Raw genomic sequence first — 14,902 nt, 5'->3', positions numbered from 1 at the left:
ATCCATGCAAACATGCACATGCTCTCGCTAAAAAGATTAGTATTGATTCAGGTGATTGCTTATCAAGCTGAGTGCTCTATTCACTATTGAGTAAGAGGAAGGTAATCAGCAAAGAAACACAGACGCACACTGCACTCAAGGCACGTGAACGGGATCGCATCAACATTTTTTTAATCAGAAGCCTGTAATGGGATTGTCCGTCTGCAAAGAAAAACAACCTGTGCAACATTTTGTGCTTTGAACGCGACGCGATGACACAAACGCACACTCCCGCTTGCCTAATCGGGTTTCACAGGCTGGCGAGGTGTTAACTAGGTTTTACAGAGGGGTCGATGCACTGCCATCAATTTAAGGTCTCCCTCTCTTCCTCTGTTATTCTCTCTCTCTGTATCTGTCTTTCTTCCATTTACTCACAGAGGTGTGGATGCCGGGGAGAAGGCAGTGTTGATTACTGCTTTCTATTAAACAACATCTGTACACCTGTCAAGAGTGTGTGTGTGTGTTTGTGTGCATGCGTGCATAGGTGGAGTGCATTTGTAACTGGGGAAGGAAGCGAGGATCAAAGCTGCATCACTAGAGAGACAAGAGCGGGAGAGAGAGAGCTCAGGGGGGAGAGAGATGGACAGAAGCTAGGTAAAGGAGAGACACAAGTGGAGAATAAACATATTAGATAGGCAGCGAGAATGACAGGCTGCAGCAAAGGGGGGGAGAAGTACATTTGAAGTATGTTTGAGCCACAAGAGAGCTACATTTTCAGATGGTGTGAGAGATAGAGAGAAAGAGGAGGTGGGCTTTAAAGAGGAGGAGAGAAAAGTAGATGGAAGGAGAAGGAGAGCCAGGGGAAGAAGGCAGAGGTGCAAGGGGTAAAAGATGAAAAGGCAGATTACAAGCGAGTTTGAAAGAGTAGAGAGACGTGGAGTAAGACTAGGAGAGCTGATGGGTGGGCGATTGCACTTCTGTGTGCAATAAGAGTGTCGTCCTTGAGGTTTCTGAGGAATTGGGAGAATATTTTTATTTTTTTAAATGTCTCTTCGTGTTGTCCATTCTTCTCTCTTTTCACCCGTTCCATCGTATCTGTCAATCAGTCAGATTCTCCCTTCTCTAATTTCACTCTCTCTGCTTCTGCTTTTCTCATTATTTTAAACGTCTTTTGGCTCCTCAGTTTTCATTTCCTGTTCTGTTCTTGATTGATTTTCCACGAGATGTGTGTGGTGCGTTTTTCTCCATAACTCCCCAACCTTTACTCGCTGTGTAAATAATTTCCCCCAGTAATCACTAAATTGAATGGAAGTGCAGTCAGATCGCAAGTGGGCGGCGCTAAGAACAAATGTAAGCAACCACAGAAATGCATTTTGATCCAACTTCTTAACATGGTATGAATGCTAATGTGTCCATATGTGGTGGCTGTTTTTCATCTTATCCTGCACCCTGACAAATGGCAGTCTCAGATGCTGAAATAAATCACACCTTTCTTCTCAAAACATTGTGTTGTCTTTTATAGCGCTTGCTAAACAAGCCTGAAACTTGGCTGGCAATAGACAGCAAATGAAGGGATGCACAGGGGCTCTTTGACATACACAGTAAAGAAGTCCTTGGACCATGATGACACAGGTGCAAACGGCACTATTTCCTAACTGTCAACTTCTAAACTTATTGCTAGAAATACATTTTAAAACCATGTGTAAAAAGGGCCTTACTAAGTCCAGAATGCTGACAACATTTTGAACCATGTGATCGGCGCTTCCTATCGCTCAACTATAATATAACTTTCACAGTCACAGAAGCACATACAGGCTTCCTGTAGCCTTTCCTGGCTGCGCGCTGAACAGCTCAGCCTCATAAACGGTTTGATTTGCGGCTATTCTATTCTGTCCTGCTCTCGTTTATTAAAGTGCCGTTATGTTATTGTTACCGCAGGAGGGAAAACATGGAAAAACATCGAAAGCTCCTCAGACACAGCACTGCGCTGACAAATCACACCCGCCATTGCTGTGTGCGGGCCATTATTGCGAGGCGAGTACACGCGTTACAGTGTGTGTTTGTGTGCGAAAGTGTGCAAAATGCGAAGGTGCTTTTGTTCTCCTGAGGGTGCTTTGGCGTGCTGGCAGGTGCGAACGATGGGGAGCTAGAAAGCGACTGGCATAGTCATGGATTCAGCAGATGGCCTTTCACTCAGAAAACGCTCTCTCCGCTGCTCCTCACTTTCTCTCGTTCCTTGTTAAACATGTTACAGCTTCTGCCTCTCAGCATCGGTGTGCGTATGTGTGTGTGTTTGTGCTTCTGCTTTGTTTGCAGTCTAATGATCCTTCGGCCTCACAACCGTCTCCTTTTCTGAACAGCCGCAGGTTCTGGTTATATGCCAGGTTCCTGCGTGCCTTTTTTTTCTTTCTTTCTGTTTTCATGTTTTTAAAGTGGGAGTTTTGGCGAGAAGTTTGCGTGAAGTTGTTCCATCTATGTCATGCCTGTTTTTTTAAGTTGGTTCGTCTGTAGTCTGTCCCTGCGTGGAGCACATCTGTTGTCAGAGCTGTAGATATCCGGCAGGGAGTCAAGGGTCACAATCTGTTAAAGAAAACGTCAAAAGAAATATGAAAAAAGGAACCAACTCGAATCTTACTTCAAAATAAGACGTACTATTATTTACCAAAGCTGTGTTTTTTGTTATTTTTCCACTGAATTGGGATCTAACAGAAATCTGCTGATCGCCATCTTGCAGTGTTTCGAATCTTATCATCTTCATTGTTATATATTATTCTTATTTCTGAGAAAGGAAACTTTTTTTTTAAAGCGGAGTACAGAATAACAAATGGTGAAAGGCGGCGAGAAAGAAACACAAAGGAAAGTAAGCTGTCGTAGTAGGAGAAAGACTTTTCAGTCTCACTAATAGAGAGCGGTAACAGCTCTACCTCGCAAACACAATAGCATATCCTGTTGATGTGCAATCGTGTCTGTGCGTGTAAGCTCTTTTACCACCACAGCATCTGTTGTGGAGCCCAGGGTTATTCTTAAACTTAATGACACAAAAGAGGAGAGGAAGGATGAAAAAAGCGTGAGGCATGTGCTAATGAAAACACGCTGCTGAGAGAGGAGAGAGCAGAGTGAAGACGCATTGAGAGAAGGAGGCTGAAGATCTACAACGCTAATTGAGTGTAAAACAGCTCAAAAATGTATAAGCGTGTTGGGGTGGGGGCTGTTTTTGTATTTCAAAGATGCCGTGAGAAAAAGATATTCAGTTTGTATTTCGAAAAAATGAAAAAAATTAGAACCCCCCACCCTAGGAAATAGAAAAAAAACAAAGGCATAAGCAACACACCTGCTATTTCCAAACGGTGAATTTGGTTGAGGTTAAAATCAGCCAATGCTGCTTCCCCTGTGGGTGCTGTTGGTCTGTTTGCTCAATAATAACATTAATAATGGTTTGTTAGCCAGAAGGTTCTGTGTAAAAAATCTAAAACAGGCCAGGTTTGGCGACACGCGTGTAGACATATGCAAGGGTGTCATTTGTATGTATTGCTTGGATGGCGGCGCTTTCAGCGAATGCAGCTAAGCTGTAGGGTGTAGCCAAATACAGCTTTGTCTGCAGAATGCCTAGAAAGTAGCGTGCAAACAGTGCAATAACAGCAGCTAGTTGCCGCAGGTGCAAGAATGTATCAGGCAGGATCTATGCAAATGAGCAGATGTTGCAGTGGGACAGATCAAATGCCCTATAAACATTTGAAAATCCTCAAAAACTGTTTTCATCCAGGGTTTTATGGTGCATTTAAAAGCATTTATCCACTACACACACACACATATATGAGCGCACATATTACGAACATGACCTAATCAAGTTGCGTCGGTGTAGTAACATCATTAGGGAAATTAGTTTCACACGGATCTCTCTGCAAATACAAAATGCACTTCACTTAATGATACAGATGACATGCTTCTCCCTCTCTTTTTGCATCCTGTACAATTTGACCTTTCACCGTGCTGTTAAAGATTCTGCTACATTACACCCATTACCAAAGCGCGGCTTCAGACCTCACTGCTAGGATTCCCTCACGTCCTACCTTTTCTTTCCCCTACCTTCTTTTTCCTTTCCTTCTTCGACTCCACTCTCTTTAATGAGAGACACCGGAATGAAATGTTTCCAAACAGGGTGTTAATGAAACATAGACAGATTTATTAGTCATAACTCTTCAGCTAATCATTTCCCCTTCCTAATAATTAGCCCGAGCTGAGTAAATCTTTTTACACTGTGGTCAGAGAGTGCTGAGCTGGTGCCAGACGCAGCCAAGATGGAGAGTGAAAGAGCCAGAAGAAGAAATCTTACTCGCTCGTTCTGTTCATCGACGCTCAGTAACTTTTAAAAATCAGTCTGTCTTTGTTTGTTTGTTTGTTTTTTTGATTCCATGCTGCTTTGACTCAATTAATTATCCACAATCACCTCAGTGTTTGTCGGCGCTCAAGCTTTCAGGTTTGCGAACGGGGCTCGGTTTTGCTGCGAAAATAATGAGAGTGAATTTAATCCATTGATTTCATTCCCAGTAATTATTTTTTATTTAATAGCTTGATATTAAATGGAATCACCATTATCATGAGTAATGACGAGAGCAGATGCCCACAGCAGGGTGTTTTTTATTTATGTGTGTGGATAGATGTGTCATTTCATTGTGTCATGCTGGAGGGGTGACTAATGATTTACTGATTTCATTTTTCTAGTCATTCTGATTAGCGGTGGGAAAATAATGTGGAGAGACAGGAAATGAAAGAGGAGAGGAGATGAGAGGTGACGAGAGGGAAGAGAGGAGGTGACAGGCGAGGAGATGAGGAGGAGAAGGGAGGAAAGGAAATGAATGCAGTTTTTACATGAATGATCCTCTTTGGACTCTTCCGTACCTTCGAGTGTATCCATTTTTTAGTCGACAGCCGACTTCTAACTTCTTATAAAAGATGGCTGGTCATTATCTCCCCGAACATTCAAGTTCAAGTTAAAACTAGTCCAAGGTTACAGCTTTGGCTTTTTCACTTTGCTCACATTGCTACTTTGTTTATGTCTTTGGACCTTCTCTTTATACTTTTTCAAAGAGTGGCCTCTGTCCTGCTCAGTTTCAAGGTTATTCCACCATCTGTATTTGCATCGCTCTCATCCCTTCAAACTTTCTCTGCCTTTTGTGAAAAATCTATCTCCTCATACTGTCCGGCCAAAGTTTCCTTTCGTTTGATCAGCCTGTTTGCGTCCCTGTCTGGTTCTTTCTCAAGTGGCACTGTTCTCCACTTTTTCTTTCAACCGTCTTAGCCTTGAATCTTTAACTTTGTCTCCAAACTGCTCAACCTGAACTGTGCCTATGATATACTCCTTTCTAATCCTGTCCCTCCTGGTCACTTCAGATGAAAATCTTAGCATCATCGGCTCTGCCACCTCCAACTCCGCCTCCTGTCTTTTTGTTAGTGCCACCGTTTCCAGACCATACATCATAGCTCACTACCAGCTTGTAAACCTTCCCTTTCACTCTTCCCGCTATTCTGTCACAAATCACCCCTGACACTCATCTCCACCCACTCCACCCTGCCTGCATTTTCACTCTTTCGCCATTACTCGTCTCTCTCATATTTCTGCTGCTCCATACGCTTCCACCTCCAAGCTTTCTTTTTCTTCTCTCTATGCTACACTCAATGTTTAGATAATTTCTTTGACAAAATAGCTTTTTACGAGCTGCAGGCTATTGCATCCTCTGAAACAACATATTACAGAACAGAGGACACAATCAATATCTGACAGTGGTCATTGTCCTAATTCCACACTGCACTGATGAGCTTTAGCAGCCCAGTCCAGCCCCGGTCTAATAAAATGACAGCCGAATCACTGACTACTTAATTCAATTATCAGAGGAAGCACAAATCAGCACAGCTCTTTGCTGTCGATGGTGTTGTCTCCCTCTCGCTTTCTCTCAATAGTTTGGAGTCAGACTGAGGGGAAAATGGGAAGCAGCAATGGAACCCGAGGCTAATAGACCAAAAAATGAAGACTTGGCATAACACTGACAATATCAGAGAAAGACGGGGGTTTGCTTTTTCACACTTCCTGCACTCATACACATGTGGCATCTATATTTGGGCTACTGTGAAATACTGATGAAGATTAAAAATAGTTTTTGATTTACTTTATTTATGAACAAAACAGGACAACGACTGAAAAAAGACATATCCAGGACGAGGACAAAATGACTTACAAACACACAGGAAAACAATCATTGGAACAGGGCGCTGCAGAGGTTAGTGTAGTGTGTGTAATGTGTTAGAAACCTCTGTGTAATAACTTTTAACCATATTTTCGCAGTGATCAAGTGACGGCTAAAACAAAATAAGTGCTGAGATTTTTTTTATTTTATTGTAATTAAATAGCTAACTATATACAAAAATTTAATTGGTTAAAGTATAAATTAGAATGAGAAAAAATTAAATGTGCATATGTCCCACATGCAAAGCAAAATCCATTGTGTGAGGTCAGATGATTTTACAGGTTTTACAATCCTGACCTCCTGAGGAGAGACGTATCACTTAGACTTTAATAGTAAAGACGGATACATACATCGGAAGGTCTGATATTTTAGCCCACATTAATGTTAACGGCACAGTCTGATATCGAGCATTCACCTCGTGTCCATGTGAGTTAACCTCTGTGTGCTCTGTTACCTTCCCAGAGTCAAGTGGGCTGACTACCCCAAAGTGTCTGTTTGAGTACATTTCAGTGTGGATATATCTTCTGCTTGTCTTGTAATGAACTGAAAACCTGGCCAGGTTTTTTGGTGTGTTCTTGCCATCATACACTGCAGTAATCTGCAATGATAACAATATGAAATGATCTGGCTTTCTTTCATTTAGAGCAGGAATATGTGGATGAATAAAAACTGAGTGAATATGATGTATTTTATAAGATGAAGTAAACACAGCTGTTATTTGTCCAGTCGACTCCTTAATTTCTCCAGTTCTTCTCATCTTCTTTTTTCCTATTAGCCAAGACACATAGATGCTGTTCTTTCTTTCTCAGGACATGTCCTGCAGCCAAACTGGTGCCTGACACTCTTCTTTTTGTCATCTGCTCTCAATCTGTCTATCAAGTCTTTTATTCTTTCTCTCTTTCTTCTCTTTCCTTAAGGGGTGAACATCAGTTTGCTGATCCCATTCTTCTTGTCTCCTTGTATCCCCAGTTCATACAGCCTACACTGGATTGTTTCCATTCTTCATTGTTTTGCTCATAAAGATTTTACTTCTCCTTGCTGCTTTATCTGTTTAACTTTTCCCCCTTTCGTTTGCCATCTCTTCTTTCTCTTCTGCTTTACCTTCAGCTCAGATTGCTGCAGCACAAACGCTGCCCCTGCTCTCCCGCTCTCTGTCCACATCACTTATGTTAACCTTGGAGTTTCTATTCCTACGGCTGCCTTCCTGTCTCGCCTTACTCTTCCCCTCCATCTGATTGCTTGTTAGTTGGTATGCAGGCTTGGACCCCTATTGTGCATTCTTGCCTGTCAGCACTCTCGTTCTCAATCTCCCTTTCCTTCTCCCTATATCTTTCTTTATCCCCCTTCCAGCTCCTAGTGGTGAATCTTGCTCTCTGACAAAGAAAGCAGCACAAGTCAGGGCCTGTTCAGAGAAGATGAATGGATTGCAACAAAGAGAAGAAAGAGAGGACATGTTGGCAATCGGACACTTAAAGGCAGAATTAGGGAAGAATTTAACACCTCAGAGAGATAAAGTGCAGCGGGGGAAAGGAAGAGGGAAGAAAACGGGGAGGGGCCACGATGAAAATAATATATGGATGGAGTTCTGCGAGGGTAGAAGCTTGCTCGCCGAATGACAAATGGGTCTCGAGTGACAGAGTATTATATTAAAAAGCAAATTGATATGCAAATGTGGAGTGTGTGGCTTTGGAGGACAGGGATAGCCTGTTGTCCTCACTGAAGTGGAACAGTGAGGCAGAGAGAAAGGTGAGAGCCCGGCTTTGATACTGATACAGAAGTCCATTAATGTGTGTTTTTGCGTGATTAGTGGGTGTACTTTAAATCAGACGCAGCAAAGTATAGCGCAGGAGCGTTCACGTCACAGTGCAGTACAGCATGATCGAGGATCCGCTAGTGGAAATCCAGGAGGACTTCCTCATTATAAAGTCTGTTCCTGCACCAGACTCTATGAGTGTTCATAACGTATGGTAAATCCATGCGGCAAGAAACTAATAATTGAACAAGGGTACGTCACGGGCAACACAGTGTTTTAAGCAGTTGCACTCAGTCGATTTTTGGTCAGTGTATATATAATTATAAAACATAACACAACTATATCATCTCCTTGACTCCTGTATCACTTGTAAAGAGAAAGAAAGGTATCTTAACCTACAGCACACAGTATCTGAGACTGATATTCTAAGATTTGCTTAATTAATCCCGAGTGAATGACAAGAAAAGAAGATGGATTCCAAAATGGAAATGAATAATTTAAGCCAGAAAGGTGGGTGGATGCAGTGTGTGGATAAATCATTGAAACTGTGTACCACTGTGTTGATGCCTGGAAGGAGAAACAAAATTAACTTAAGTTGTGAAGCCACTAAAGCACCCCAAGCTGTGCTATTCTGTGATGTCCTTCACTGCTCTGCTTATTAGCTCTTGAACTGGGACGCCAAACCCAACACGCTGAGAGCAAACAGACGGGGGGAAGGTTGTCACTCTGTTAAAACAGATACTGTTTGGTTAAGATTTTGTGTAAATCTTCTCGACTTTAACCACACCGCATCAGATGCTAGGATTGAATACTAGCTGTGATCAATGGATGGAACAGATTAGACTGTATGGGGAAAAAATGACCTTCGACTGGAGGAGCAGATGAACTGTTTAAACTGTTTAAACTGTTTAAACGTGGCAAAGTATCGACAGTGCAATGCTTGTTTTCAGCTGTGCAATTTTTCTACTACTATTCTTAAATTTTCGTTTAAAGTGAAACGTGAAAAATGACTAAAATTAGCAAGTAAAAAAATGGAAAGGTCTTATTCCAGCGTCTTTAGTCGAGCAATCACAGGTCAGCTGCATTTAATTGAAGATATTAAATATCTGTTTTAGACACACACACATAGATACAGCTGTCAGGGGAAAACAAAAGCCACAGCCATGTCAGGTTTTGCACCGTGTTTAAAACTGCAGCGCTAATGATTCATGACACTTCTAACTGGAGAGGAGAAATGAGTTGCTCTGTAATTACTATGGAAATGTGTTCATTTCCCATCAGACACACACACACACTCACAGATATGCAGCATGCACCCATGGTTACAAACTAAAAGAGTGATCCAGAGGTGTTTCAACCGTTGCTTTTGGTGTTTTGCTGATCATATACACACGTATGTGTTTGTGTGTGTGTGTGTATGTGTGTGTGTACGCATCCCCACGAGATTATCCCAGCTAGAGTCGAGGTGTGACCCATGTACCCGTTCCCCATATGTTTTAAACGCATGCCCCAAAGCTCTCTGTGTGTGGGAGTGTGAGTCAAGGGGGTAATGACAGTCCCTTGGTGCTCAGCTAGCTTGAGCTCAGCTGATAACCAGGTGGGCCCCACCTCCCATTTCATAAGAACATTATGCCCCCCTCCTCTTTATCCTCAAATACCAGTAACCAGTCTCTGTCGTTAAGTGTGTATGTGTTTGTGTGTATTCCCAAGACAGCCTATTGATGTCTGGGTTATGCCATGCATTCAGCTGTGTAAAATCAACACAAGGATTAAACACCAAATGACTGAGATTTTCTGAGCCTAGTGGAACCCCACCTTTCTGCATTTCTGTTGCCATGTGCTTCATTCTTAGTCAGAGCACATCACTATTTCTTCTTCCCTCAGTAGTCCTCTCTTTTATTATTTTTGTCTTTATCTCATTTCTCCTCTCCTTTGCTTTATCAAATCTTGGCTCGCTGTTTCTTTCGGTCTCCGTTTCTCTTTCGTCCTCCTCTCCACTGCTTTCTTAAATCGTGTGCTGTCTATGCTTCAGATTTCTTACTCCTGGCCCTGAGCCCAAATCAATTTGTCTTCATGATGGACAGACATACTGGCTAAGTCCTCCTTTACCTGTACAAGACTCAAGGAGAATGTGATAAAAGGGAGGAAAGGAGGGGAGACCTATGACCTTTAGCAGTCCTCTTAGATTATAGTAATAAACTAAAGAATACAAAGCAAAGAAAAACAAATAAATAAACATCCACAAATTCACTTATTGTAAATTACCTTGAAATCAAAGAGGAGGAGAGAAAAATAGAAACCATGTGGTATTTATGTTGTGGTTAGTGAACCATTATATGATACTGCTTTTACATTTTATGTTTTTGTCCTGAAGTTTTGATCTAAATTTAAAGGTGCCGTAAATCTCAGAGACAGTGTTATGGTTGATTATAGCTCTTAAACACTGTTTGAGGCAAACGACCAACAAAGTAGAGAGAAAATACACTGTTCTGTCAGGAACACACAAACACACACAGAAACACAAATCCTCCCCCGCGAGGTCTGTAAGACAGAAAAAGTTAACACTTCCTCACAGCTGCTGTGCAAGATTGAGCTGATCAATTTGTCAATATTTTGTCTTGATCATTGGGCTGACCCTTGCTGCAGGGTGCCCAGAGGGGGCTGGGGAAAGGGCATAAATGTGGGTGTGTGTGCGGCCACGGTTAAAAGCGGTGCTTGATGGCCAGAAGGGTCCATAGGAAGGTAAAGAGGAGTGCATTAGTGCATTGATCTCTGCCATATACATATGCAAACACATTAATTCTCTAACCTCGGGCATAAGAGCTTAGAGAGGAGGACTGCAATGAACGCTGGAAGCAGAGAAATATAAAAAGGGTTGTTTTTATTTTTTCCTCCAGCCTTCTTTTATTCAGAGGAAAGAGGTGTGTGGAGACAAAAGGAAAACTGTCAATGATGCACAGTTTGAGATTTCCCTGAAAATAACGTTGATTTAAAATAGCAAACAGATATGTGCAAATTACATACATACTCCACAGTCCACTTTAGTAGGTACACCTTACCAGTACTGGATTGGACCCACTTTTGCCTTCAAAACTGCCTGAAAAACTAGGTGGGCTCTGACATCTGTGGCACCTCCACATATTTTTTCCATGTGTTGTGCATTCAGAGATGCTCTTCTGCATGGCTTGGTTGTAGTGAGTGAATATTTGAGTTACTGTTGCTTTCCAGTTAACTCAAAGCAGACCATTGTCCTCTAACCAGTGGCATTATAAAGACATTTTCACCATGAGTAGTCAGTCCATTCCTGCTCAGTTCATAGTTACCTTTCTTCCCTATTTTGATGCTACATTTAAAGTACCCCGGGTCATCGTGATGTTCCAAAAATGCACTGAGTTGCTTCCATGTGATTATCTTATTGCATGTTTGCATTAACAAGAAGCTGAAAAGGTGTACCTAACAAAGTGGCCAGTGAGTGTGCATGTCCTTCGTTGGTGTAGAAGATGGTGGCGTTACTGTGGTGGAAGAATAGTCACTACTGTGAGCTTAGAGTTATTTATTGTACAGCATTAGAACACAAATGATCTCTTTTTCAGGCACTGTGGATATATCAAAGCCAAGCAAGACCCCGATGAAGAAAAGATGCAGTTCCAACATGGGCGAGGTAAAGACACGAGCATGTGCAGATCCAGATAATATTATATTAGATAAATATTATCTGCAAGTCATTTGTCTTAAAACCAGACTTCCCACCCACATGTTATGAATCATATCACTGCGTGTATTTATGGCTGTAAACAACAAACAGATGGTGGAATATTTTTCAGTAAATGAACAAAGGCAAGCACTAATGTGACAACGTCCTCAGAATTAACCCCTTATTTTTTCACATACATGTAAAGCAATCGTGCTTTGTTTGCAAATGAAATGTACAATAAGAACTTTAACAGTTGGAGCCAGAACATAAATCTGTAATTTTTTCACATCCTAACCGAATAAACCACATTGTTTCACAGTTTCTTGCATAAATGTTTGCTGGCAGAGCGAAGCGCCTTATGGGTTCCTGTTAAAGTTCTGAGTCATTTTCACACCACTGCTAACAAAGTAGATATGTGTTTATTATTATGTAATCATTTGTAATGTCACTCAGACAAAGCGCTCACACTCAAGCTCCCGTCTCAACACGAATTTACGCTGTACAAATATCTGCTTAGACACTAAGTCAGTGTTGAGGAAAGTGTTTCCAAACTACCATAAAAATTCCATGAACTTTCCTAATATTCCATACCATATCTCCAACATGGCCTGATTTTCTTACAGTACATGTTTTTAAGCTGTAAGCAAATTAAATTCTGTGCCCATTTCCTCACTTTTCCACTTGTGCAGTCAAGCTTCCAGGCAGCAGGACTTACATCCATCCTCACACCTACGAAGACCCCAACCAGGCTGTCAGAGACTTTGCCAAAGAGATAGATGCTTCCAATATTCGCATAGAGAGAGTCATCGGAGCTGGTGAGTTGGCATAAAAAACCCAGCAGTAGACTACTTTAATAAAGGAAAAAGGGATTCAATGATTTCTTAATTTTAAGGATTAAAAGGAGTCAATAAAAGACCATGTTAAACTCAATGTGTGTGTCTGTGCACACGTGTAGGAGAGTTTGGCGAGGTGTGCAGTGGCCGGCTGCGTATGCAGGGGAAAAGAGAGATCTACGTTGCCATCAAGAGTTTGAAAGCAGGATACTCTGACAAACAGAGGCGGGACTTCCTGTCTGAGGCCTCCATTATGGGACAGTTTGACCACGCGAACATCATCAGGCTGGAGGGCGTCGTCACGAGATGTAAGTGAAGGCAACAGTGTGACGAAGCCTTTACAATATTCTGTTTGTGGCTGGTTCGATGATGTTTTTAAGGAGTCCTTCACTCCCCTCTCCCTTCTCTTGTGTCGATCTCTGTGTGTCACACACCTGTTTGAGACTTAGCAGTGCTGTCAGTGATGTAAATCGAAGCTGACCCTGGATCAGATAAAAGCTCCATTACCATGGTAACACAGCGGTGACGCATGGCAGTGTGCATGTGATGTAACCATCCTCCTCTTAAATGACCATTTGTTTACTTCACATGATTGTTTTTAGGCAAATTAGAATGAGTGCGTGTGTTCGTGTTAGATAAGGCAGCGCTGGTACAACAAGATAGTTGATTGGTTATCACTGAGCCACGCTCTCTCGATCATTCACTCCATCTTTCTCAAAATCTATTTGGCTCTTGTCTCAGACCCCTATCTCGCGCTGCTGCTTTCTCTCTCAGTCAGTGTCCATCCCCCTCTTTCAGTGGCTCCCCTGGTTCGCTCTATTCCATTCTCGCTGTCTGTCTCATTCACTTAATCCCAGTCTCATCTCCTCACCCTCTAGCACTCTCTTTCTCTCACTCTCTTTGTCATTCTCACTCCATGTCTGACAACGTAAATGCTACATTTACCCAGATAAATGTGAAAATACTACACGGACACCTCCAGCTGACTATCTCTATCGACGTAATGCCTTGGAGCCCAAAGATTGAAAGAAGGATTCATCACAGCAATTCGAAGGAAATCCTGATTCTTGCTATGTCTGGATATATCTGCCCTTATGACAGGTTCACAACCAAAATCATAAAGGAAAATGTCAAATATACATGTGACTAGGAGCAGACAGCCAACAGATAATTATTGATTTTATTGATTATATGTCATAATTTTTAATTTTAGAAAAAAAAAGGATCTTTTCTGTTTTTTTGTACTATGGTTTCAATCGCTCAGGCTTAGAGACCTGGTGGTTAAATCCCTGGAAACCACAGGCTTTGGAAAAATGCATATTCCCTAACCAGTTGGTAAGTAGTTGCTGGAGGTTTCTGGCTTTCACTATGAAATCTGTTGCACAGCCCTGTCATGCAGGCATTGCGATCAATCAGCGACCCCCTGGCAACCACAGGTTGCTAGGGAAAAATACATATTCTCTAACTGTTGGAAGTGGTTACAGTAGGTTGCTGGCAGTCACTGTGGGTAACTGGTTGCACTGGTTGGTATATGGAGCTGCACTGGACTGACAGATCAATCTCTAGACCTGTGTAACTGGGCTTTAGCCACCGATTTTCCAGAAGCTACTTGCCAACCAGTTGGGAAATGTACATTTTTCCTTGTCTCTAGCTCTTTGAGACTGTAGCCTAAGTAATCTACAATATTTTGTTTGCGTCACTGGTCCCATCATAATTTCAACTTTTGGATTTCTGTAAAACTATTTTACAATAAGTATCATACACGCTTGTTAGTGGCTGGAGGTATTAAAGTTAAGAAGATTTTTCATTTCTCAACAATTGCACATTTATAGCTGATTCAACATATTTGGATGTTAACAAACAATGAACTAATTCTTATTCATCGTAATCAGATTAGTTAATAATTAGTTTGTAAATCATCTATAATGAATCAGATATTATTGTAAAACTGCAACTAATCTTTAAAGCACCTTGGAAATTGTTAATAAATACAGTGTAATGCATCTATAAACAGTATTTGGATAGCTAAAGTTAAAAATAATTATACAGCTTATTCCCTGCTTGTTTCTTTCACTTACAAAATAGACCCATTCACAAACATGACCCTGTGGGATGAGAAATGACACTTAGGTTACCAGTGTGTTAAAATGTGATTTTAAGAGCCCAGGCATCATTATATAAATGAAGATCAATGATGACTGACACCCATCTCACTATTCTCATCACATTGTCCATCTCTCTCGGATGCTGCTTGCTTGTGGCCTATTGACCCCCCCATGGGAATAAAACAAGTCCACATTAACTTTTTACAACAAAATGATAATAATGACAATTAACAAAAACACTAAAGATGTCATCAGCACACACATATGATTGCTATGATTGCTACTTAACATATAGT

The 14,902-nt window shown here is 41.5% G+C and overlaps 1 protein-coding gene across 2 annotated transcripts in view; it reads left to right on the top strand.

Moving 5' to 3' along the window:
* epha4b (eph receptor A4b) overlaps nucleotides 1-14,902 on the top strand; it is a 79,464-nt gene that overhangs the window by 48,475 nt on the left and 16,087 nt on the right. For both annotated transcript variants that reach the window (XM_063462900.1, XM_063462899.1), the window contains exons 11-13: nucleotides 11,568-11,635; nucleotides 12,358-12,483; nucleotides 12,624-12,809. In XM_063462900.1, coding sequence (XP_063318970.1) covers nucleotides 11,568-11,635; nucleotides 12,358-12,483; nucleotides 12,624-12,809 — 380 coding nt within the window. The remainder of the gene's footprint in view (nucleotides 1-11,567; nucleotides 11,636-12,357; nucleotides 12,484-12,623; nucleotides 12,810-14,902) is intronic.

This window comes from Pelmatolapia mariae, linkage group LG18, assembly GCF_036321145.2.
Source record: "Pelmatolapia mariae isolate MD_Pm_ZW linkage group LG18, Pm_UMD_F_2, whole genome shotgun sequence".
In the NCBI taxonomy this organism is placed as follows: domain Eukaryota; kingdom Metazoa; phylum Chordata; class Actinopteri; order Cichliformes; family Cichlidae; genus Pelmatolapia; species Pelmatolapia mariae.
The sequence above is the reverse complement of the archived record's forward strand: the minus strand, read 5'-3'. Positions and strand labels throughout refer to the sequence as shown.